Raw genomic sequence first — 24,673 nt, 5'->3', positions numbered from 1 at the left:
AGTCAGGCACTGTACTAAGCCCTGGGGATACACAGAGAAACAAACAATAGAAAAGCCATCATTCCCTGCTCTTCATAAGTTCCCAGAAGGAAGAGACCACATGAAAGTATAGCTTGTATAACAAGCTATAGGCAGGATAAATAGGAGATAAGCATGGAAGGAAAGGCCCTAGAATTAAGAGGGATTGTCCTGCAGAAGACAGGATTTTACCTGAGACTTGGAGGAAGCCAGCAGGCAGAGATGAGGAGGGAGAGCAGTCCAGGTCTAGGGGAGAGCCAGGGAAAATGTCCAGAGTCATTGGATAGAGTGTCTTGTTCAAGGAACATTAAGGAACATTCAGCATCATTGGCTCTCAGAGTACATAATGGGAGAGGGAGGGTAAGACTGAAAATTTGAAAAGGGTAAGTCATGAGGGACTTTGAACACCAGAGAATTTACTGTTTGATCCTGGAGGTGATAAGGAGTCATTGGAATTTATTGAGTACAGGGAGTGCCGTGGTCAGACCTGTACTTTAGGAAAGTGATGTTGGTGGCTTAATGGAGGATAGACTGGAGTAGGGAGAGACTTGAGTCAGGCAGCCCCCACCTCAGCAGCTGTTGCAATAGTCCAGGTGTGAGATGATGAGAATCTGCACTGCGTGGGGGGTGGGGTGGCAGGACCGGAGGGGAGAAGGGGGAATATGCAAGAAATATCACGAAGCTGAAATCAGCAGGCTTGGCAACGGATTGAATATGGGGGGTGAGAAATAGTGAGGCATTAAGAACATGAGCCTGGCTGATTGGGAGGTTAGTGGTGCCCTTGACAAATAAGAAAGTTTGGAAGGAGAATGGGGCATAAGGGAAAAGATAATGAGTTTAGTGTGGGATGTGTGGAATTTAAGATGTCTATAGGACATCCATTTTGATATGTCTAATAGACAGTTGGAGATGGGAGTCAGGAGGTTAAGAGTTAAGTTAGGGCTGGACAAGTGACCATTGCTATAGAGATGACAACTAAAAACAGGTGCTAATGAGTTGACCAAATAAAGTCGTATCTTGAAGGAGAAGAGGAGAGAACCCAGGACAGAGCACAGTCATTGCATATGACCTGGCTGAAGATCAAGCAAAGGAGACTGAGAAGGACCAATGAGATGGACAAGAGGAGAACCAGGGGAGGGAGGGTCATGAACCAAGAGAGAAGGGGGTGATTGTCAGTATCAGAGGCTGCAGGGAGGTCAAGAAGGATAAGAATTGAGAAAAGACCATGAGATTTGGCAATTAAAAGGTCATTAAAAGGTTGAGGAGCACTTTTGGATAAATGATGACGTTAGAAGCCAAATTATAAGAGACAGAGAAGACAGGATACATAGACACCTGTTGTAGAGGGGCTTCTAGAGGAGTTTAGCCACAGAGGGGAGGAAAGATGACAGCTAAGGGGATGGACAGATCAAATGAGGGGGTTTTGTGGATAGGGGAGACGGGGACTTTTTTTCAGGCAGCAGGGAAGCAATCAGAGATTTCCTGAGACAGAGATACTGGAGATTAGTAAGAACAGAGATGGCAAAAAGGGAAATCTGCTGAAGAAGACAGGATGGAATGGAGGATCATTTGCACAGGTAGAGGGGTTGGCCTTGGCAAGGAGAAGGGCTACCTCATCATGTGAGACAGGGGTAAAGGAGGAGATTGTGGGGAAAGTATCTGTGCGATGAGACATGAAGAAAAGGAGAGAAGAGGGAAACTTGAGGCTGAGGAGAGACCATAAGAAGTTTGAGAAAGGATGAAAGAGGCTGTGGTGAGTGAGATGGAAAGCCAATTTAAGGGGAGTGTGAAAGGATTGCCTTGCTGCAGTGAGAGCCCAGTGGAGATTACATAACCCAAGTTTGTAGTGGATCCAATCGGCAGGGTTTCATGGTTTTCTCCAGATCTCATTCAGCATCACAAGAGTATGAGAGGAGGCATTGGATGCTAGGAATAATCCAAAACTGAGGCTTGGCAGGGTAAGATCAGTGATAGGATAAGGAGTAGGGACTCGACAGGAGACAACAGTGTTGTTGAGCTGGTTTACCAAGAGGTCAAGACGGGGAAGGGAGGAGAGTGTAGCCAGTGCAGGGGTGATGGCCTGGGAGAGAACTGAGGGGTTGAGGGATCGGAGATGAGGATGAAGAACATAGGTTTGGAGTTGTAAGGCAGAAGGAGCGGTGGGATGACAACAGAGTGTGATTAGATAACGGAATTTTCAGAAATCGCCAACATGGAAATAGAGGAATTAGCTGAAGAGAACGTGAAGGAGGGGAGGCACCCACAACTGAGGCAGAAAGGAGAGGAGCCTATACCCAAAAGGAATGCTCCCCTACCAATACCCTGGCACACTCCACAGCAGCATGGTCCTCAGGGTGACTGGTTCACAGCTAGTTCAAAAATTCATCCCTCACCACCACTGGCAGGGCAAGAAACCCCACTGTCCTCAGCTCCAGTTGAACCCCAAATGTTTCCTCATATAATGGAAGAGAGTGTTTGATTATGGGTCAGAGGCCCTGGATTTCAGTTCTGGTTCTGCTAATTGTTACCTGCAAGATCTTGGGTAACTGCCTCTCTGGGCCTCAGTTTCCACATCTGTGGAATGAAGGGAGTTTAGACCAGATTATTCTGGGATTCCTTCTAACTCTGAGATGATGATATTTATGTGACTGTAGGCATAGGTGAACTATTCTCCTCCCATGTGATCATGAACATCCACCAACACACACCTTTCCTGAGAAGTCAGTCTTTAATGAGGTCACAGATGCTGCCCATTCTGGGGAAAGACTCCTCCTACCCTCAAGAGTTTTGCCTCCCCTCTAAACTGCCCCTCAGGAATTAGGGCTAGGGACAAATCTCCACAGAGGGTGAGAGATGTGTGCCTCTGGGAAAACTGTGTTGGGACCCTATGTCTGCTTGATCTCCTGGGGAGAGGACTGGGGGCAGCCCACAGAGTCACCAGTCCTCGTGATCAGGAGCCTCAGACATCATCTACTGCAACCTGTGTATCAGCCCAGGAATCCTCTCTACTGCATTCCAAAGTGACTCATAGGGTTGTTCATCCTCTGCTTGAAGACTTGTATTGATGGGGACCTCACTACCTTCTACCATGAGACAGCTCTAATTCTTAGAAATTCCTTTCCTTATCCTACTTTGCCCCTCTGCAGCTCTCACCCATTATTGCTACTTCTGCCCTGTGGGGCCAACTGGATGCCATCGAATTTGTCTTCCCCATGACAGCCTTCAGTTACTTGAGGACAGATTATCATACTCCACGCCCACCCCCAGTCTCTTCCCCAGTTCCTTCAAATGATCTACAATCCAAGCTATAACCTGCAGTGTTATCAGAGGTTTGCTGAGGAGTGTTTAATAATCAACTCTGAAAAAAAAAAAGTTACCTATGGTTAAATTTAACCTACATTAACATTAACATTATTAATGTTATTAAACGTTTAATACATTAACGTATTAAAGTTAACATTATTAACATTTTCTCTGTCTTTTCTTAAGTACAGACAGCCATTAAAACAATAAACCTTGATCTGTAGCATTTGCTAATTTCTGAGGTGTGAATACTCACACTGAAAATCTAGCCATCAGCCCTCCTAAACCGGTGAGAGCTGGCTCCAGCACATCTCTGAATTACATTCCTTGGGGGAACTTGAGTGGGAGGACAAAGGCTGGCACTGGCATGGAGGATGGTTGCTGCAGCCCTGGCAGGATGGATGGGGAAGGGGCAGCCCATCCTTCAGGGAATCCGTGTGGGCTCCCATCAGAGATAGGGGAGAAAGCCCTAGATAGCATGTACCACAGTGACTTGACCCTGGGGAATGGTGACTCTAGATAGTCCCTAATGCTAATATTACAGAATCCAGAGGAGTCTGCTCCCCCAAACCTGGGAGGGAAGCCCCTGAGGAGGAATCATGCCCTCCCCCATGTCAGTGTCCTGGGCAAGGTCCCTGGGGACCTCACTCTCCTGATTATGCCCCCACAGCCTGGCTCCAGCTTCTCCCTCTAGGGAGGTCTGCTCTCCCTGGGTTTGGCTCAGACATCCTGTGTAATTCACCTCTTCCTTTCCCTAATTTCTATTCTTAGACTTTAAAAGGATGTGGAGGCGTGTGATTTGATCTATGGCCAGTGACGTGTGACATGAAGTAATAACAGATTGCACAGGGCAGGTAGCATGTGCTATTTGACGTGATGTGATGTGTTATGTGGAGAGCGTGGCCTGTGGTATCGTATTGTGGTATGTGGCACGTATGTGAAAAGTCTGAGCCTGGGCCCCACCTATGCCAAGCCCCCGCCCCCCTTCCCCCTGAGGGAACCAGATGTTTCCTTCTGGAAAGTCTGTGTGGGTGCCAAGTCTCCCCCAGGCCAATGTCATTCTTCTCCTGCAATTAGCTAATTGAAGCCACAGGGCTACCCAGTCAGGACACCTGGGTCTCTGGGACAGATCCCCCTCCCCACACACCCAGTTTTCCTTCCCCCACAAACAATTATAGTCAAACCCAACGGCACGAGAAGTGGGTGAGCTGGAGAGCTGAGGGTGGAGAGCTGAGCTAAGCAGTGTAAATCAAAGCTGCCTAGGCTTCCCAGAGTCCCCAGGGGAGGAGCTGATCGATCAATCAGTGCTGACCAAGCACATTTGATGCTCCTCGGCCTCCAAGATGAGCCTCCTCCTTCTGAATACCTGGAGAATCAGAGGAACCCAGGCAGCTAGGAGCATGGGGAATTCCAGGAATATGCAGAGCATGAAATTTGCTTAGCAAATTAGTGGATGACATAAAGCTGGGAGGGATGGCTGTAACTTACTGAGTGGCAGAGTCATCTTGACCATGTGGGCCACTGGCAGAATCTACTAAGGTCAAATAGGAATAAATGTAAAGAACCAAGGTCCAAAAAATCAAGTATGGGGGCTGGAATAAAGATTTATACAGAACCTTCGATGCACCAGGGATTTATCTGCCAAGTACTTTACAAAGATTATCTCATTGGATCCCCACAAGAGCCCTGTGATGTAGAGGCTGCCATTATGCTCATTTTACGTTGAAGAAACCGAAGCAAATAGAATTCAAGTGACTCAGCCACGGTCACACACTAAGTGTTACGTAGCAGTTAAGAGCTACTGGTTCTCCTAGTTTTTGCCACTGAATCTTAGCATCTCAGAACTGGACGGAACTCCAGGGGCCATCTTGTCCAAACCACATCTGAGCAAAGTGATGTCATCTTAGGCTGAGTAAAGGGAGGCATGTCGCTGTAGGACTGGCAGTGAGTGCTAGGAGAATCAGGAGAATCAGGAGAATCAGGAGCAGCGGTGGTACTCTGGATTGCCGCAGGGCCACAAATCACAAATGCACAGAATTCCAGGGATGGAAAGGACCCTGGGTGGCCTCCGAATGCAGCCCTCTGCTCTCTCCAGCATGCCCAAATGGCCACCCTGCCCTTCCCACAGACCTCCAGAGAGAGGTCTTCTCCACTAAGCAGTCCCAACGCCGCAGGCTCGTTTGAGGCAGCTCTGATTGCTAAGAGATCTTCCTGACGGCCAGCCTAAATCTGTCTCTTTTCAGTTTCTATCTGCTATGTGTCTCTTGCTTCTTCTCTTTGGAGCCACGCTGAATAAGCCTAACCTCCATTCCTTAGTGGGTGCCTAGCACAGTGCCCCACATATAGTAGGTACTTAATAAATGCTTTTTGATTGACTGATTCCCCCTTCATGGCCCTCCAATATGAGAAGGGAAGGGAAGGGAAGGGAAGGGAAGGGAAGGGAAGGGAAGGGAAGGGAAGGGAAGGGAAGGGAAGCGGTGCCCCACACATAGTAGGTACTTAATAAATGCTTGTTGATTGACTGATTCCCCCTTCATGGCCCTCCAATATGGGAAGGGAAGGGAATAAGCATTGACATCGGACCTACTATGTGCTAGGCACTGCGCAAAGCGCTTTTGACAAATCCTATCTCATTTGATTCCTAGTTCCAGGAGTCTCTTCAGCTCCTGACTGTGTTGTCACTGTATCCCTTACGCCTCCCAGCTGTATGAATCACAGATGAGATAGAAAAGCCTAGGGAATTTCTCTCAGGAGCCTTGGGGAGTCTCGGATGTATGAGTGGTTCCTGAGGAATCAAGTGTATTGAGGGACAGAAGTGTCTGAGTGGTACTGTGAGTATCAGGGAGCCAGGAGAAGGAAGACCTTTTGGCTCCAGGAAGGTTGGGGGGCTGAGAGGAGCACCCTGCTGGCTGATTTCCCCAGGAAACAGCCTCCAGCCCTTTGAGTGGGAGCTAAGAGGAATAGAAGTCCCATCCAAGATCTCCGAGTATCCATCCAGGTGTAAGCTTCATGCCCTCCCTGATCCTATGAACATGACCCTGCCTTCCTGGGCCCCTCAGGTGTGGACTCATAGCATAGCCTCGGGGGGACACCCTGATGGAAAGATTGGGGCAGGTAGGCTTGCCTGCCAGAGATGATGCCCTTAGCCAGGGAGCTGAGTGCGACTGGACAGTCTCAGGGAAGACGAGATCAATGGATTGACCAGGTGACCTACATCCTTACTTGCTTTTCTTGTAAATTTACTTCCCTTTCTCTGGAAAGGAAGATAACAGTGTTTCCTCCACCGCCACCTCCTTGTCCCCACCCCCAGCCCAGGACCCTACCTGGGCCCGCCTCCTTGGGACGGTTCCCTGGGCTGGGAGCCCTGGCCTCAGGCCAGCCGGGCCAGTTATAAAAGAGAAGCTGCCAGCCGCTGGCACACCTGGCCCTCGGCTTCCCAGGGGACTGGCCAAAGTACCAGCTCCACCTGGCCCTGAACATCTGGCAGAAGACGAGGAGGGGCGACTGAGGTAACTGCGTGACCCCAGGGTCTTCTGGGGGAGCTGGAGATGGGGTGTGGTGGGGGAGCAGGGCTGGGAGGAGGCTCCTGAGCTGAAGTGCCTGAAGGTCAGAGAGGGTGAAGATGATGAATGATGGGGGGAGGTGGGGGACATTGCTATTATTGGTGCCCATTTTAAAGATGAGAAAACCAAAGCAGACAGAGGTTAAGTAAATTACCCAGGGCCACACAGGCTAGATTTGAATTCAGATTTCTTTCCTGACCCCCAAGTCCAAAACTCAAACAAGATCTTATATTTTATATTATATTTTACAAACCTTTAAAGTACTATTTAAATGTGAGCAGTTGTGATTATCTGTGTGTGCCTACGTCTGCGTGGGGACTTAGGAGTGGCTCTGTCTTTCTGGTGTGGACTCATAGATTTAGAGCTGGAAGGAACCTCAGAGGCCAGTTGGTTCAACCATCTCACTTTACAGATTAGGAAAATGAGGCCCCAAGAGAAGTGATTTATCCAAAGTCACACAGTTAGTAAGTAGCAAAGCTGGGGTTTGAAGCCAAGTCCTGGAGAGCCAGAAGAAGGAAGGAAGGAAGGAAGGAAAGAAGGAAGGAAGGAAGGAAGGAAGGAAGGAAGGAAGGAAGGAAGGAAGGAAGGAAGGGAGGGAGGGAGGAAGGAAGGAAGGAAGGAAGGAAGGAAGGAAGGAAGGAAGGAAGGAAGGAAGGAAGGAAGGAAGGAAAGGAGGCAGACAAAAGCTAAGTGGCTTGCTTAGGGTCACATAGCTAGTAAGTGTCTGAGGCCAGATTTGAGGTTGTCTTCCTTGGCCCCAGGTCCAGGACTTTATCTGCTGTGACTCCCTTCCCCTGCACCAAGCTGTATCTAAGTGTGTGCCTGAGCACGTGTCCATGTCTGCGTCCACCCGTGTCTTTCTCTCTTAATGCTGCAAAAAGAGCCCTGCGAGAACAGGAAGTGAGCGCACAAATGCCTCCCTGGCTGCTCCTCATCTTTCTCTCGTAGGGAAACAAAACAAAATGGCAGCCCAGTTCCTTTGACGTTGAAGGACATGCCAGGTTGAGGCCAGGCCAGGTTTGCCTCCTCGATTCTCTCTGCTTGGGCAGGTAATAACCTCGGGTCTGGAGGCTTCTTATAATGGAGAATCCTTTATTGTATGGGTTGGACTTCTCATCAGTTCTGCAATTCAGCCACCCTGGGTTTTGGGACAAAAGAAGCAGATGCAAATCATACAATCACAAGAATCACGGTGGGAAGGACCTTAGGGGGCATCTCATCCAAACTGGGGGACAGAAGGGGAAGTGACTTGCTCAAAGTCACTTGGAGTCATCATTTGAACCCAGATCCTTTGACTCCAGTTTCAGTCCTCTTTCCACCACACTGTCTCCCACTCAATGTTAGAAGCACAGATGTGACTGAAGCCCAGCTGGGCCATCAGGCAGAGGGTTGGCCAGGATGACCTCAAAACCCCTTCCAACTCTGAGGAAGGACCATTGCCTCTGCAAGGAAGGACATCCCATCCTAGGAGAGAGAGGAGGATCGTTTGCTCTTACAAGATGCTGCTAGGCCAAAGCGAAGATGTCCTCAGGAGCTGGGGCTCCCCAGATGCCTCTCCTATATTTGGTGGGCCCTTCAGCTCAGGAGAGAGCAGGGGTGTGCTAGCCTTCTCCTCCTCTCCAGAGAGCCAACCTCTGGGCCACTCTGAGTTGGGAGGTCCTCTGGGTTGTAGGCCAGGGGTTGGCAACTGGCCCCATCTCCCTGCCATGCTGGACCTAAACAATGATTCTGAGAGGCCTATACAGTTCCATCAATTCATGGAAAAAGGTTACATACTCACACCCAGCCGATAGGAAATCAGAACCGCCCGTTCTCTGTGGAAATTGAACCAGTGGGAGTTCTGGATCTCAGGAGGTAGGGGGAAGGGAACAAGGAAGAAGAATCTCAGAACCTCCTGGCTGAAAGGGACCATCACCCCAGACCTGGTCAGGAATCCCCTTTCCAATATTTCTGAGAGGTAGCCATCAACCCTCCACTGTGAGACCTCCAACGACAGGGCGCTTACCACCTCCAGAAGAAAACCATTCTACTCTAGGATGTCTCTAACTATTGGAAAGGGTTTTTGTTTTTTTTTGTTTTTCCTGCTCCAACCTACAATGTGGTTTTTTTACCTCTGCTTTCTGTAAGAATAAGAGTTTTGGTTTTGGTTTTTTCCCTTGTTTCCTGAGTGACTATCCCCAAGGTCAGTCCTCTCTTGCTCCTTCATCTTTGAGCTCACAGGTGCCCTGAAGCTCAAGGTCAGTTACAGCTTAGACAAATGCTTCTGGCATATCAGGATACCCAGATGCTTCCCTTACCAGGGAAGGCTCTAAGGATTTGGGGGTGGGAAGAGAGAAGGATCCCAGAATCACAGAACTGGAGAGTTGGAAGGGTACATAAGAGGAATCCCCACTATAAGATACCTGAGAAGTGATTGTCCAGCCTCCTCTGCCTGAAGACCTCCTCAGAGGAGATTGAACTTACTGGTCAATATTGCCTAATATTGCCAGCCACTTCTGAAAGGTGACCAACCCTTGGCACACATATGGATGTGGCTTGAAACTGTCTCATCCCAGGGCCAGGTCCTGATGCTCCCTCAGCACCAGGTAGAGGACAGACCTGCTAGGGGACAAAATGGGAAGAGCTCTGGGTCTGGAGTCAGAAAGAGCTGACTTCAAATCCAGTCTCAGACACTTGCTAACTGAGTGACCCTGGGCAAGTCCCTTAACTTGCATCTGCTTCAATTTCCTCAGAAGTAAAATGGGGATAAAAAATAGTGCCTAAATCAAAGGATTGTTGTAAGAATCAAAAAAGATAATATTTATAAAGTGCTTAATGCATGTTTCCCACCCTTCCCCCTGCCTAGCAGCTTGCTGGGGTTCTAACCCATTCAGCAGGTATAGAAACGCAGACCTCGGTTTCCCCCAGTTCCCAGGCCTGCCTCCTTTCTCCCAGCCCCACCCAGATGGATACCAGCACAGATCTGACACACAGGCCAACACTAACATACATGTCCCTCTGGAGCACATGGGCAGACCCACTCTGTTCCCACAAGACAGAGCATGTGCAGGCCCTCAGGGAGAATTCCAGGAGGCCAAGTGAGGAGACTGGAATTGTTTGTTATCTGTGGGCCCCTGCACAGGTCCGACACCAGCCAGCCAGCCTCTGGCCATTGGTGGCCTCCCTCTGGCCCTGCTCACCCTCTTGGTGCCCTAAGGCTCCTCCCTCCACTGCTTCGCTCCCCCAGGCCCAGGAGTCAGCTGGCACTCCTCTGAGCCCGGTGATTCAAGGCTGATGGTAACAGCGGAAAAGGCACAGAGGGCACAAGAAGTTTGTGTGTATGCGTGTGTGAGTGTGAGTGCATGAGTGTGTGTATGTATTATGCGTGTGAGTGTGTATATGTGTATATATGTGTGTGTGAGTGTTGTGAGTATATGTAGGTCCATGTATGTATATGTATATTGTGAGTGTGTATATATGTGTGAGTGCATGAGAGCGTGTATATGTATGTGTGTATATGTGTGTGCATGTGACTACATGTATGTGCGTATATATGTATGTGTGTATGAGTGTATTGTGAGTGTTAGTGCATGGGTGTGCATGTGAGTGTGTGTATGTGTGAGTAGGAGTGTATGAGTATGTGTACGTATGTATGTGTATATGTATTGTGTATGTATAGTGTGTGACTGTACATGTGAGTGTATGTATGTGTGTATGTATATGTATGTGTATGAGTATATGTGTGTGTGTGAGTGCATGAGTGTGTGTGTGAATGTGAGTGTGTGTATATGTGCGTATGTGTGTGTGAGTATGTGTATGTATGCGTGTGTGAGTGTGTATGTGTGTATGCATGTATGTACATGTGGGGGGGTGAGTGTGAGTGTGCATGTGTGCGTGTGTGTATATATGGTGTATGGTGTGTGTGCATGTGTGAGGTTCAGTGGTCCTCATGGGGATCTCCCTAAGAGAGGGCTTATGGGACGGGAGATAGGAGAGGTGAACGTGACCCTTACACTAAAGACAGCTCAGGGGACATCCTCAGAACAGGACTTGCAGGCCCGGGTAAGAAAAGTTTGATGGGGAGGAGGAGTAGCCAGTGATCTATGCTGTGACAGCCTTGACCTCAGCTGGAGCTGCAGTTCTGTCTCAGAGGAGAAGCCCAACTAACTATTGGAGGCAGGGGAATGAGGCTGGGGAGGAAGAAAACAAGCATTTATTAAGTGTCTACTGTTTGCCAGGCAGTCAGTTAAACAAATATCATCTCATTTGACAGTCACAACAACCCTGGGAGGTGGGTGCTAGTATTATCTCCCTTTTACAGATGGGGAAACTGAGGCTGAGCAAGGCTAACTGACTTGTCCAGGATCACACAACTAGTAAGTGTCAGAGGTTGGATTTGAACTCATGTCTTCCTGACTCCAGGCCTGGTGTTCTATCCGCTGCACCACCTAAGAGGGAGACAAACATTGAACTGTGGATCTCGGCAGGAAATGAGACTGCTCCCCCTTAGCCTCATGGTCCCCAGGCCTCACGAGGAAAGAAGATGGTCTGTGGGGCTGCTCTGATCTCTAGGACAGGGGTCCTTAACCAGGCGGGGGTTTCTTAACCTTCCATTTCAAGGAGGGAGTCTTCTTCATCAGAGCTGTCTCCATGATGCCCATGGCTGGCCAGCTGCAGAACCAGCCCTGGGCTCAGACAGTCAGTCAACAAGCATTTATTAAGTGCTTATAAGGTGCCAGGCACTGTGCTCAGGGCTGAAGGTAGAAGGAGGGGATCCCATTTTAGTGAGGGAAACGCGTCTGTAAATTGGTATGTTCACGATACGTACAGAGCAGAGAGACGGCAGGTAGGGGAAGACCTTGGCAGGGAAGATGTTTGCAGTTGGGGGCCCCCAGGGAGGCCTCCTGCCCTGTCTTGAAGGAAGCCAAGGATTCTAAAGAGATGGAGGCGAGGAGGGGCTCAGCCAGGGAGGAGGAGGAGAGAGCCAAGGCAGCCATATGGTGGGGGCCTGTGTGACCGGATCCTAGGACTCATGGAGGGGCGTGAAGGCCAAGGAACCTGGAAGGGGAACAAGAGGCCAGGCTGTGGAGGGCTTTGAGGAGGGAACTGAGGCAGCTGTATGATGGGGGCCTACGTGACTGGATCCTAGGACTCACAGAGGGGTGTGAAGAGCCTGGAAAGGGAGCAAGGGACCAGGCTGTGGAGGGCTCTGAGGAGGGAGCCGAGGCAGCTGTATGATGGGGGCCTATGTGACTGGATCCTAGGACTCATGGAGGGGTGTGAAGGCCAAGGACCCTGGAAAGGGAACAAGGGACCAGGCTGTGGAGGGCTTTGAATGCCAAACAGGATTTTCCTGGGATTAACTGTCCAAGAAGAAAGCCCAAGTCAGGGCAGGTGAACCTTTAATCATAACCAAATAAACTACCCTGAAGCCCTGAAGCCATTGAGTCAGGACCAGGGGAGAAGTCACCTCCTAGAACAGGGGGTGGGGATAATTCCCTGTTCTGTCCTCTAAATCTTAGGTCTCTCTGATCCACACCTGACCACAGGCCCCAAGTCCCACAAAGGTACCAGCTCTACAGCCCTAGGAGGGGATGCCTATCTGGGGGCTTGAAGACATTTCTAGCATCCCTCTCTTCTGCTAAAGGAGAACTGAATGGGCATGTGGCACCCAGCTGGCCACCCAGGCTCTGACCATCCCCCCTTCCCTCCCTTCTTCCCCATTCGGCTCCCCACACCTTTTGATAACTCCACTGCTGGGCTGAGGCACCGAGCCCAGGGCAAACAAGCCTCGCCTGGGGCCTTCAGCCCTCCCCACCCTGGGCAGGGGCCCTGGGAGACCTGGTTCTGACCCGGCTTGCCAGACCTACTGATAAGAGCTGCTTGATTACGGGGTAGGAATGGGCCTCTCCCAAGGCAACATGAGGTGGCCTAGAAGCAGAAGGGGGTATGCCTGGGGTACATCTCTGGGTATGGGGGACAGGGAGGAGCCAGCCTTTACTTCTGCCTCTGGGTCAGCCCCCCAACCACAGGACCCGCACCCTGGGCATCCTCTGTACCCCAGGGTACTTTCCTTTGGGGCATGTTGCCACCATGGCCTTGCCCTCCCTCCAAAGCCCCTTTGCAACCCAATGTCATGGAGTTGGTGATTTATAGCTGAAAAAGACTTAAAAATCATCTCATCCAATCCCCTCATTTTACAGAGAGAGAAACTGAGGCCTGGAGAAGAGAGATGGCCTGCTCAGAATCACACAGGTCATAAGGGATTTGAACCCAGTTTGCCTGACTCCAGCCCTAGCGCACTTGCCACTGAACCACACTGTCCATTCCATTTGCTCCAAGGGAATAGTAAAGGGCAAGCCAGGAATGTCCCGAGGCACAACCCCAGCTGACAGGCTCACATGCCCATGACCCAGATCCCAAGGGAGGGGAGCAGTCCCATCCTTGTCCCACCCTCCCCCGGCTCCTGGCCTGCTCCTCAGCAGGGTCCTACTTCCAGTGTCCTCAGCCTCTCTCTTCAGCTGGATTCCATTCCCCTGCCCTTGCAATTTGTAAAGCACTTATACAAATGCTATTATGATGATGGTGGGGCCACTAGGGGGCGCCACAGTGGATAGAACACCCAGACTTGGAGTCAGGATGACTGATCTTCCTGAGTTCAAATCTGCCCTCAGACATTTACTAGCTGAGTGACCCTAGACAAGTCACTTCACCCTGTTTGCCTCAGTCTCCTCATGTAAAATGAGCTGGAGTAGAGTAGGAAATGGCCAAGAAAACTCCAAATGGGGCCATGAAGACTGAACGACTGACCAACAACAAAATGTGCCAGGCACTGCAGAAAGCACTTTACAATCATCTCATTTAGTTGCCTCTGCAGAGTGGTCACGAGGCGCCAATGCGGTGCTGTTGTTGAGTCTTTTCGGTCATGTCCCACTCTTCACGACCCCATTGAGGGTTTTCTTGACAGAGATCCTGGAGTGATTTGCCATTTCCTCCCCCAGGTCATTTTACAGATGAGGAAACTGAGGCAAACAGGGTAAAGTGACTTGCCCAGGGTCACACAGCTAGTAAGTGTCTGAGGCCGGATTTTCAACTCTGATCCTCCTGACTGCAGGGCTGGTGCCCCATACACTGTACCACCTAGCTATCCTCTAATGTAATAGTGTTAGATAAGTGCTTGGCAGGTGCTAGTGGGTGTCCTTGACCCAGAAGGCACAAAGAAGCCACTGAGTCAGCTCCATGTCCAGGCCACAGGCCCCAAAGGCGCAGATCTCCACTAGCCAGCTCTGGGGAGGGGGGAATGAATGTCCAATGCTGGGTAACAAGCTGCTTTTCCTCCATGATTCTAGGTTTGGGAAAATGGAGACCCCTGGGGAGCAGCAGACGGGAGAGGGGCTGATCGAGCTCTATGACTCTTACCAGGACCTGTTCAACTTTTTTTGTACCCACACTACTATCCATGGCATGGTGCGGCTCGTCTGCTCCAGCCGCAACCGGCTGAAGACGGCCTTCTGGAGCCTGCTCTTCCTGGCCACCTTCGGCATACTCTACTGGCAGTTTGGGCTTCTCTTTGAACAGTACTGGAAATACTCAGTCATCATGACTGTCTCTGTCCACTCGGAGCCCAAGATGTTCCCTTCCATTACACTCTGTGACATGAACCCTCATAGGTAAGGAGTCAGGGCCTGTGTATCCTTCAGTCACGGAAATCCTTAACTGAGGGCTCAAGCTCAATCCATCCATCCATTCATCAACACAAATTGTTAAGTACCTACTGTATGCTGGGTTCTAAATCCCCCTTTTTTTTCAGGGGGAGGCAATTGGGGTTAAGTGATTTCCCTGGGCTCACACAACTAGGAAGTGTCTGAGGCTGGATTTGAACTCAGGTCCTTCTGACTCCAGGCGCTGTGCTCTATCCACTATGGCGCCACCTAGCTGCCCCCCCCCCCAGGCTCTAAATCTTATCATCCAATAGGTCTTTGCTTGTGGAGCCATACCTGGAGGACCTGGATGTATTTGCCCAAGAGAACATCTATTCCTTGTACAAGTTAAACATCACTGAAAGACAAGCAGGGAGTCAAGGCACCCCTGCTGCTGGCTCCAATTCTGACAGATCCTTCCACCTTGACCGAAGTATCTACCTGGAGAAGCTGGATGGGGAGGCCAATAACACAGTGGGGTTCAGGCTGGTGAGTTTAGCCTCCCAAAACCTCTTCTTCCCAAATAATGAGGGATGCCACTCTGCGAGGGACAGATTCACTAAAGATAAACATGCCTGGCAGTGGAGTGGGGAGAACGGCCATTCTGACAGGAGCTTGGAGATGCTAGACCTTGCAGTGTGACTCAATCCTAGAATGTTAGAGTTTGGAACTCAGTGGCCATCTGGGTCACCCTCTTCATTTTAAAGCTAAGGACATTGGAGCGCAGAGAGGGAAAGGGATTTGTCCAATGTCACACAGCCAGAAAGGGTCAGAGTTTAGTTCAGTCATTTTTCAGTCATGTCTGACTCTTCATGGCCCCATTTGGGATGTTCTTGGCAAAGATACTGGAGCAGTCTGCCATTTCCTTCTCCAGCTCATTTTACAGGTGAGGTAACTGAAGCAAACAGGGTCAAGTGACTTGCCCGCAGTCACACAACTCATAAGTGTCTGAAGTCAGATTTGAACTCACTAAAATGATTCTTCCTGACTCTAGGCCTGACACTATCCACTGCACCATGTAGCTGCCTAATCAAATATATAGATGACATACTTATCAGATTTGTATGTGGCACAAAGCTGGAAGGGATAGCTTATACCCTGGGTGACAGAGAAAGGCTCCAACAAAATCTTTGGGCCGAATCTGAGAGGATAAAATGTCTTAGGGAGAAATGTAAAGTCTGACGTTTGGGTTCAAGAAATCAATTTCATCAGTACAAGATGGAGGAGGCATGACTACACACAATGTATCTGGAAAACTTCTCAGGTATGACGTAGGAAGGATTTCAATTCAGGTGGACGCTAGCCTCAATGACCTCTGAGGTCCCTTCCAATTTAGAGACTTGGAGATTCTGTTAGCCCAGGGTTCTAATTCCACGGCCACTCCCTTTCCACTGTCTTGCACTGCCTCTCATCAGGAAACCCTCGAATTCTAGGGATTGAGCTCACTTCCATGCAAGACCAATGGAGGCAGACACAGAGAGGCTCACATGGGCAGATCACCCAGTCCTATGTGGGTACAAAGGACACACAGGGGTGAGCAGGCCAGCTGAGGAGGGTGGGAGAGGCCCATTGCCTCACAGAGAGGTTGGGGTGAGGCTGAATGGAGAAGGGCAGCTAAGGGGTCTGAGGTGGGTAAGAGCTGAGAGCCCCATGGTTAGGTCTGCAATGGTGTCCATTGACTGCAGGCTTTTCTGGGCAGAAGGAGGGGACCAGGTGAAGGGCAGGGTCTCTTGATCCCAGGGGGTGCCACCTGACACCTCTCTCCTCCACCACAGTGTAACAGCACAGGTGGTGACTGTTTCTACCGCACCCACTCCTCCGGGGTCCCAGCCGTCCAAGACTGGTACCAGTTCCACTTCATCAACATCATGGCCCTGCTACCACCCCACAGCAATGTATCCCATGAAGCCCATGATGGCAACTTCATCTTCAGCTGCTGCTACAACGGGAAGGCCTGTCAGAAGCAGTGAGTGGCAGGGGTACTATCTGGGGTCAAGGACGATGAGGATGGGGGGAGGTGGGGAGAACCTCTCAGGAGCAAAGACAGATCCCACAGTGAGGACCAGTCAGTGGGGTGGAGAACTGGGAGGAGGCGCTAACAGAAGTGATGAGGGGAAAGGCCATCAGGAGGTAGGGGAAGGATCAGAGAAAGGGCGTAGAGTGAAGGGCTGGTGAAGGGGTTCCAGAGAACCTATCAGGAGTGGATAAGGGGGCTTCAGGGGAGCAGGAGGCCTGGGAGCCTGGGAAGAGGAGACACTGATGGGGAGGGGAGGTTCTCAGGACTAGTAGGAGAAGGGGGTAGCTGGGAGGGGAGGGCACAGGACAAGGGGATGGCCAGGATGAGTGGTAAATAGGAGTGGGGAGTTAGTGTGGTTGGCAGGAGGGGAGCTAGAAAGGAACAAGCCAGAGGAAAATGATTAATATATCAGGGGAGGAGCAGTGGGGGGTGGGGGAAAGAAAGTTATTAGGAGCAATGAGGAGCTGGGGGTGGGTGGTATGCCAGGAGACATATGAAGGGCAGCCAGGGAAGAGTGAGAAGCCAGGATTGGGACAGGGTAGATAGGACAGTGAGGAAGAAGGATGGGGAACCAAGCTTTCCTGGCCTGCATCCACTGGCAATGCCCCCTCCATAGCCGCCCAGAATTGCTAAGCAGGGACATTCCAAGGCCTTGGGAAGGCAGGGCCAGGACCTGGGGCCACAAAGCCCTGGGAAAGCTGAGCCAAGGCTGCTCCTCAGGGGTGGGGGAGACAACAGCACTAAATTTAGAGTCAGGAAAATAATAGTTTGAATCCTGGCTCAGCCATTTATTTCCTGTGTGACCTTGGGCAAGTCACTTCCCTGGGTGGCCTCAGTTTTTTGTTTTGTTTTTTTCTGCAAAATTTGATCTCAAAAGTCCCTTCCATCTCTAAGTCTGGGACACCAGGTGATAGGGCGGTGGGTGGTGGTTGTTCAGTTGTTTCAGTTGCGTGCCAGATTCTTTGTAATCACATTTGGGGTTTTCTTGGCAAAGTTACTGGAGTAGTTTGCCATTTCCTTCTCTAGCTCATTGACAGATGAGGAAACTGAGGCGAATAGGGTTAAATGACTTGCCCAGGGTCACACAGCTCGTGAGTGTCTGAGGCTGGATTTGAACTCAGTAAAGATGAGTCTTTCCAACTCCAGGCCTGGCATTCTATCCACTGCCCCACCTAGTTGCTCTGATATTATGATTAAACAATTGCTAAGGTCCATTCCAGTCCTAAATCCAAGGAGCCAAATGGAGCAAGAACTTGGGGCTAGGCTGAGGGCATTCAAGGGAAGAGAAGAGAAGGGTCTGGGGTCATTTCAACTAACCCCGAGGGCCCAGGTCAGCTCATCTGGGGGTCCATCCCACTGACTTCTTTGGCTTCCACAGCGACTATAAGATCTTCCAACACCCCATCTATGGGAGCTGTTACACCTTCAACAATGAAGGAATGAATAACTTCTGGCAAGCCAACCGGCCTGGGCTCACTCACGGTAGGTGCAGCAGGGGCCTATCTTGGGGAGGAAAGAAGAGGGGCCTTGGAAGGCTTGAGGGACTGGCATGTAGGTATTGCTAGCTCCCCTTCATGCACCCTTTGCAACATGGTTGACCTTAACCCATAGGAAAAGAGAGAGTGCAGAGAGCGGAAACAGCAAGCAGAGGCCTGGAGTCAGATCCCAACTCTCCCAGCTTTAGGAAGTCACCTCCCTTCTTTGGGAATCAGTTTCCACATGACCTCCTAGGTCTCTTCACCCCTAAATCTATGATCCAAGCGGACAGCATGATTAATTAAGGACCCTAGGGGTACTCCTCCCTCCCAACCTTGAAGTAATGAGAATATTTCGGTAAGAAGCTATTATTCAAGCTAGAATTAGGGGGTAAGACTTTCATTCTTGTTAAATTCAAATTCCTCTAATGGAGGCTACGGATTAGAATCATTTTCTAGATGAAGGCGCTGAGATCCAAAGGAGACAGGAGGCTCACCTTAGGTCCTGCAGAGAGTTTGTGGAAGGCCAAGGATGAGGGCCAGGTAGGCAGAAGGCCACACCAAAGGAGGCCACACAGCAGGGGAGGTCTGGGACTCCTGGACAAACTTCCCTGACACCATGATCCTGCTAAGGGTGACAATGCCTGCTCAGGCGCTCTCTAATTCACCTAAATTCAACAAATGTTCATCTAAGGTGGAGGGCAAGACCCCATATGGGGATGCAGAGGCTGTAGAAATGTGACTGATCCCTCCTTTGATCAGGACAGGTTCCATGGAGGAGGTGACCACTGAGGCAGGCCTTGACAAGAAGGAAGGTCTTCATCAGATGGGAGATGAGGTGGCAGGGAATATGCCCCAAGCATGGGGGGTGGTACTAGAAAGGGCCCCAGTGTATAGGAAGCCAGATGAGAATGTCAGAAGAAGGAGACCCTAGACTTCTGGGAGGGACCCTAGAAATATGGAGTTCAGTTTGGCCCGACCAATGGTGCCCAACTCAAACAGAACCAGGGCCACTGAGCCTTCTATAAGGAAGGGCCACACAGACATTTGGTTTTAAAATGGAATATTAACTATGTTTTATTGCATTTTTATTTATTTTGTTAAATATTTCTCATTTGCATTTGAATCTGGTTTGAGCCATATTGAGGGTTTGGGCCAGATGCACACAGCCTGCTGGAGATTCATCTGACCCCTTTGGGCTGGACCATGAAGTACGGCAAGGGGCAAAGAGGGAGGTGTGGTGTGAGAAAAACTGCTCATGTAGCTTGGCATCAGATGGCAGAAGGCCTTGAATGCTGGGGTTCTGGCTCCCTGGTTGGGCCCCAGGGCCTAGCCTGGTATGCAAAGTGCTGCAGGTGTCCAGGCTAACAGCCTCCCTTGTTCTCCTTTTCTTGTTGCCAGGAATCAGCCTCATTCTCAAGGCTGAGCCGAATCATCACCTCCCGTTGCTGTCCACTGAGGCTGGGGTCAAGGTCATGATCCATGCCCAGAACCACACGCCTTTCCTGGAGTACCAGGGCTTCAACATTCGTCCAGGCACTGAGACCACAATTGGTGTGAGAGAGGTGAGCCAGGGGGCTGAGGCAGGGCCCCAGAGACAAGGAGTGGGGAGGTTCAGGACAGAGTGGACAAGATGGGTGACTGCAGAAGAATGCAGAGCACCTGGGTTGGGAGCCCAGCTTTTCTATTGACCAGCTGGGTGACTGGGCAAGTCACTTATTATCTGGGCTCAGTTTCTTCATCTGTAAAATGGAAAGATTACATTGGATGACCTCTGAGATCCTGTGGTCTCGGAGGTCCCTCAGCACTTAGAGGCTGCATTATCAGCAGGGGGGGCTGAGCCTTGGATGAGATGTGGGCCTCCCCCCTCCATACAATTGGCCTCATCAACTCTAGACCTGTGACCTTAACTGTTTTCCCCAGCCCTAAGATCAGCCCCTGTCCCCTTTCCTCCCTCCTGACGCCTCTCTGATGTCACCCACCAACACCCTCTCCTGGCTCCCCAATGAGGTGCCCTACTCCCAATTAGCCATAAAATACTGTGCCCACCCTGCTACCAGTGACCTACTATTTGACCTGAAGACAACTAGGGCCGTGCACATTGGGGAGCCAGGGCCAGAGGACTGAGAGGCCACCCTTTGTGTCTCCCCAGGATGAGGTGCACCGGCTAGGGGGGCAGTATGGCCGCTGCACAAAGGAGGGTGAGGACGTGGATGTCCAGCTTCTCTATGACAGTGCTTATTCCACACAGGTATCAGCCTTTCCCCTCCCACTCCATGTCCCCCCACCCCTTTCCCCATCCCAGTGAGCCCTTAGTGGACTGGAGTAACCATCACCTCAAAAAGAAACCCTTTCTACCATCACCCTTGTCCGGGCATCCAGCCCTTGCTTGAAGATGCCAGCAAGAGAGGCCGCTCTCCCTCCCTTGCTCCTTGCCAAGGTCTCAGCCCACTCTGGGACCCCAGTTAAGAGCCATTGATTTTTCAAGGACACCCAGTCAAAATCTGCCATTGCTCCTGGGACTACCCTGGGGGCTCAAGCAGAATAAAGCTAACGACTCATCCAAAGGGCAGCCCTTCCAATACCTGAAGACAGCTGGTGTGCCCGGCAGGACCCTGGGGACACCCCCTGCCCCCTGCCATAATGATCCCAGGTACTCCCTGCCAGCTGGGTGGCCCTCTCAGGGGCAGGCAGCCTCTCAAGTGGGGGATCTCCCATGAGTGAGTGTCTGAGGGGCCAACCCTACGGGCTGGCTGCCCAGAGCCCTGGGGCCCAGGGTGAAGACACTCAGTCATCCTCCCACTCCAGCTAGGGGAAAGCTACAGGGGGAAGCCAGAGAGGGAAGCCCAGCTCCAAGGTGCCCTCCAGCTAACCAGCCCTCTCCCCCTCTCCTCCCAGGCTTGTCTGCACTCCTGCTTCCAGGAGCTAATGATCCAGACCTGTGGCTGTGGTTATTACTTCTACCCACTCCCAAGGGGAGCCCAGTATTGCAACTACAATCGGCATCCAGCCTGGGGTGAGGAAAAAGCCTGGGAGGCCATTCTGGCAAAGGAGTGGGGAGAGGTTAGGAGTGGGCAGAGACTCTGGCAGCCCTCTCTTCCTCAACGCTCATCCTACACCATGCCTCCCTGATCCCACTGGCTTCTCTTCTGATGTGGGGCCTTCCTCCTCCATCCATGGAGGACTTGGCTGCCTGGTATTGGGCTCAGGGTCTGCATCAGGCTAGACCATCCCTACCCCATTGCACTTACCTGCTTTACACACAAATCAGAGGAGAATGGTCCCAGCTCACATTCAACTCTCACAGATTTTTTGCTGCTCCATAACCTACCTAGAATCCCCTGCCCAATTCCCCCACCCCAGAGCAGGGAGGACCCAGGATCCTGGATGCCCACCCAGCACACGGGTGCTGATTGCTGACCATTGGACTTTCCTGCCCTCCCCCTTCTAGGTCACTGCTTCTACAAACTGTACCAAAACCTGGACTCCCACAGGCTCCCCTGCTTCAGTCGCTGCCCCAAGCCATGCAGGTAAGGGTGGGGCAGCACCTTCAGGGGCTGGGCGGTAGGGTCCTGCAGGTGGGGGTCAGGTGGGGGAGGAAGGAGTCTATCTGCTGCTCCTCTAACCCAGGGGGGCCTATGGGTATCTCCCCAGAGAATCCTTGTACCACCTCTCAGCAGGGGTCGCCAAATGGCCATCATCTAAGGCAGAGGTAAGAGACCCTGAAGCTGGGGGTATGGATAGGGGAGGGTCAGAGATCCCTAAAACTCAGGAAAACTTCTCAGCGTCCTCTGAGAAACAAATCCTGGCCAGAGAAGCCTGTTCCAAGACCCACCATGGTTCTTTACTCTCCCTCTACTTTATACTGAGAATTAACCATCCCTCCCACGTGCACACCCACATACATATGCATACATACATGTATATTATGTGTACGTATGTGCATCTGGGCACACATAGGCATGCCTAGGCAGTTAGGTGGTCCAGGGGATAGAGCGCTGGGCCTAGAGTCAAGAAGATCCAAATTCATATCCATCCTCAGACATTTCCTGGCTGTGTGACCCTGGCAGTCATTTCAGTGAAGTCTGCCTCAGCTTCCTCAACCATAAATTTGGGATAATAATAGCACTCCCTTCCCAGGGCTGTTGTGAGGATCAAATAAAGGAATATTTGTAAAGTGCTTAGCACAGTGAACGCATCCAGTAGGAGCTTAATAAACGTTTATCCCCCCCACCCCCAACACACACACACACACACACACACACACACACACACACACATACACACACAGAAACACACATTCATGTGAGTTATGTAGAAGAAAGAGCACCAGCTTAGGATCCCAAGTCTTGACCTTCCCCCCATTATACAGATGAAGGAAACAAGTCCCACAGAGGTGACAAGACTGGCCCAGGGTCACACAGCTAGAGAATGGCAGGGGCTCCTCAGCTTCTGATCCTCTCCCTACCCCCGGGAGGCCATCGCCCCCTTGTGGAGATACTGCTGAGGGGCAAGCTGGGGAAGGGTCTGAGGACAGACTCAGTAACCAAGTTTTTCCCTTGTAGGACTGGATCCTGTCCACACTGGGCAAGACGGATTCCAAGAAAGAGAAGTAGGTGTGGGGTGAAATTCAGGGTCCTTTATAAAATACCATTGCCCATCCCGACCCATCTGCCTGGACTGTGGGTGGGAGCCGGCCCCACCAGCCTCACAGCTCCTTCTGTCCTAAGCCCAGTGGGCTCCTCTTAGCCAATGCAGGGGCCTAGACATGAAAAGGCGAGGGGAGACTTCCCTTAGCTCATCCCTTGGTGGCTTTTCTCCCGGGCAGGAAAGGCATCGCCAAGGTCCACATATTCTACCAGCAGCTCAACTATCGCTCCATGGATGAAACTCCGGTGTATTCGGTGAGCATCAGGTCTAGAGCTGGGCTAGGCCAGAGGTGGCTGGGCAGTGGGGGCAAAGGGCTGGGGCTGAACCCTGAGGGCCCTGAGAGAAAGGGGCTAGGATCCTGCTGGAAGTGAGAACAGAGGGTTTGAGTACAAGAAAAGAGGCTGGACTCTGTGGTTCCTGGGGCCCAGCCTTGAAGAGCTGGGGAATTAGAGGGAAGAGACCAGGACACTGGGAAATGGGCAAATGAGAGGGCAGGGACCAGGCTATGGGAATGGGCCTGAGGGGAGAGGGGCTGGGTCCCAGGGAAGAAGGGCTGAGTAGAGGATCATATGTGATGGGGTTAAGGCTTTGGGCTGTGTCCAGATACTTGGAACTCAGCTGGGGAGAGCGTGCCTGGCCTGACTGTGCCGCTCACACTCCTCGGGCCTGTTCCCTCCCCTCGGCAGGTCACCCAGCTTCTGTCCAGAATGGGCAATCTGTGGAGCCTGTGGTTTGGTTCCTCGGTCCTCTCGGTCGTGGAGATGCTGGAGCTCCTTCTGGATGCAGCAGCCCTGACCTTTGTCCTGGGCTACCGCCGCTTCCTTAGGTCCAGGACGATGAGTGTGGAGGCCTCAGAGGGGCCTAGAGAGGGGGTGAGGGTGCTGGCCATCCAGCAGGACCAATCTCAGCCCCCATGGAAGACGGAAACCACCTCAGGCAGCTCCATTTCAGAAGGGAGCCCTCTTCAGGCACATTCCTTGGGCATCATGGGCCATGGGCGATTCCGAGGGCCCTGGCTGCAGTCGGGCCTGAAGACATAGGATAGCCCAGCCTCAGGGACCACAAGGGCACACTTTGGGAGGCCCCAAATCTCCCAGTCAGTATTGCTCAGCCCTCCTTGTGTGTGTGGTGTCATATGTGTGTTCCTGCCCTTGTGGATGTGTCTCTATGAGTATAGGTGTGTGAGTCTGGAGGGCTGTGGGTGCCTGTGAATGAATGCTTTTGCATGTCTTTGTGTACATTTGTCTGGAGGATTGTAGATATCTCTGTCTGTCTTTATTTATCTGGCCAAGGTCACCTAACACACTAGTGTGAAAGCTTTAACTTCCCCAGCGTTAGGAGGAAGTACGAGGTTCCTTTGCCTCCAAAGTGGTTGGTTTGTGTTTTATTTTATTTTCTTATTTTTCTTTAATAAAATGTATCCATCCAGTTTGGCATCTTCTGTGTGTATTTGGAGCCATTGGCTCCTAACTGAGCCTTTCTTGCCATGTGCCAGGGCCCCTCGGGTCATTCTGAGAGTTGAAGATCCCAAGGACTGAGACGGAGCCCAGTGACTTTCTCGTATTTGACTCCCTGCTGAACCAGGCACCTTTAACTAGCGAGTGGGAGGGGAGAACCGAGGGCACCTGGTGGGAGACTCATTCCCCATCTATCAGCCCCTCCAGCCCCACCAGCCAGGGCTAAGTGTCAAAGCACCAGGAAAGATCACGTGGAAAATGAGGCTCAGACAAGCAATTGTGCCTGCTGCCTGCTCCAGGTGAATGGGAGCAGCTCGGGGACAGAGACTGTGTCATTAAAAGTCTTATTGCAGTTTTAATAGCTTAAATAGTTATAGATTTCTATCTTTCTATCTTCTGTACTTGTCTGGCACACAGTAGGTACTTAATAAATGCTAGTTGACTATTCCCACCACCTGGCAAATAGTAGGTGCTTAATAAATGCTAGTTGACTATTCCCACCACCTAGCAA

The 24,673-nt window shown here is 51.1% G+C and overlaps 1 protein-coding gene across 1 annotated transcript; it reads left to right on the top strand.

Annotated features, from left to right (window-relative positions):
• Window positions 1-2,230: 2,230 nt before the first annotated feature.
• Window positions 2,231-23,745, top strand: SCNN1D (sodium channel epithelial 1 subunit delta). Its single transcript, XM_036743646.1, has 15 exons — window positions 2,231-2,372; window positions 6,244-6,435; window positions 6,632-6,830; window positions 14,213-14,533; window positions 14,839-15,052; window positions 16,339-16,529; window positions 17,959-18,062; window positions 19,457-19,620; window positions 20,208-20,306; window positions 20,954-21,071; window positions 21,507-21,585; window positions 21,710-21,767; window positions 22,621-22,667; window positions 22,884-22,959; window positions 23,392-23,745. Exons 1-15 carry the CDS (start codon window positions 2,231-2,233, stop codon window positions 23,743-23,745), a joined length of 2,358 nt encoding a protein of 785 aa, XP_036599541.1.
• The last annotated feature ends 928 nt before the right edge of the window (window positions 23,746-24,673 follow it).

The sequence above is a fragment of the Trichosurus vulpecula genome, chromosome 2 (assembly GCF_011100635.1).
Source record: "Trichosurus vulpecula isolate mTriVul1 chromosome 2, mTriVul1.pri, whole genome shotgun sequence".
Taxonomy (NCBI): Eukaryota; Metazoa; Chordata; class Mammalia; order Diprotodontia; family Phalangeridae; genus Trichosurus; species Trichosurus vulpecula.
This window is presented reverse-complemented; position numbering and strand designations above follow the sequence as displayed.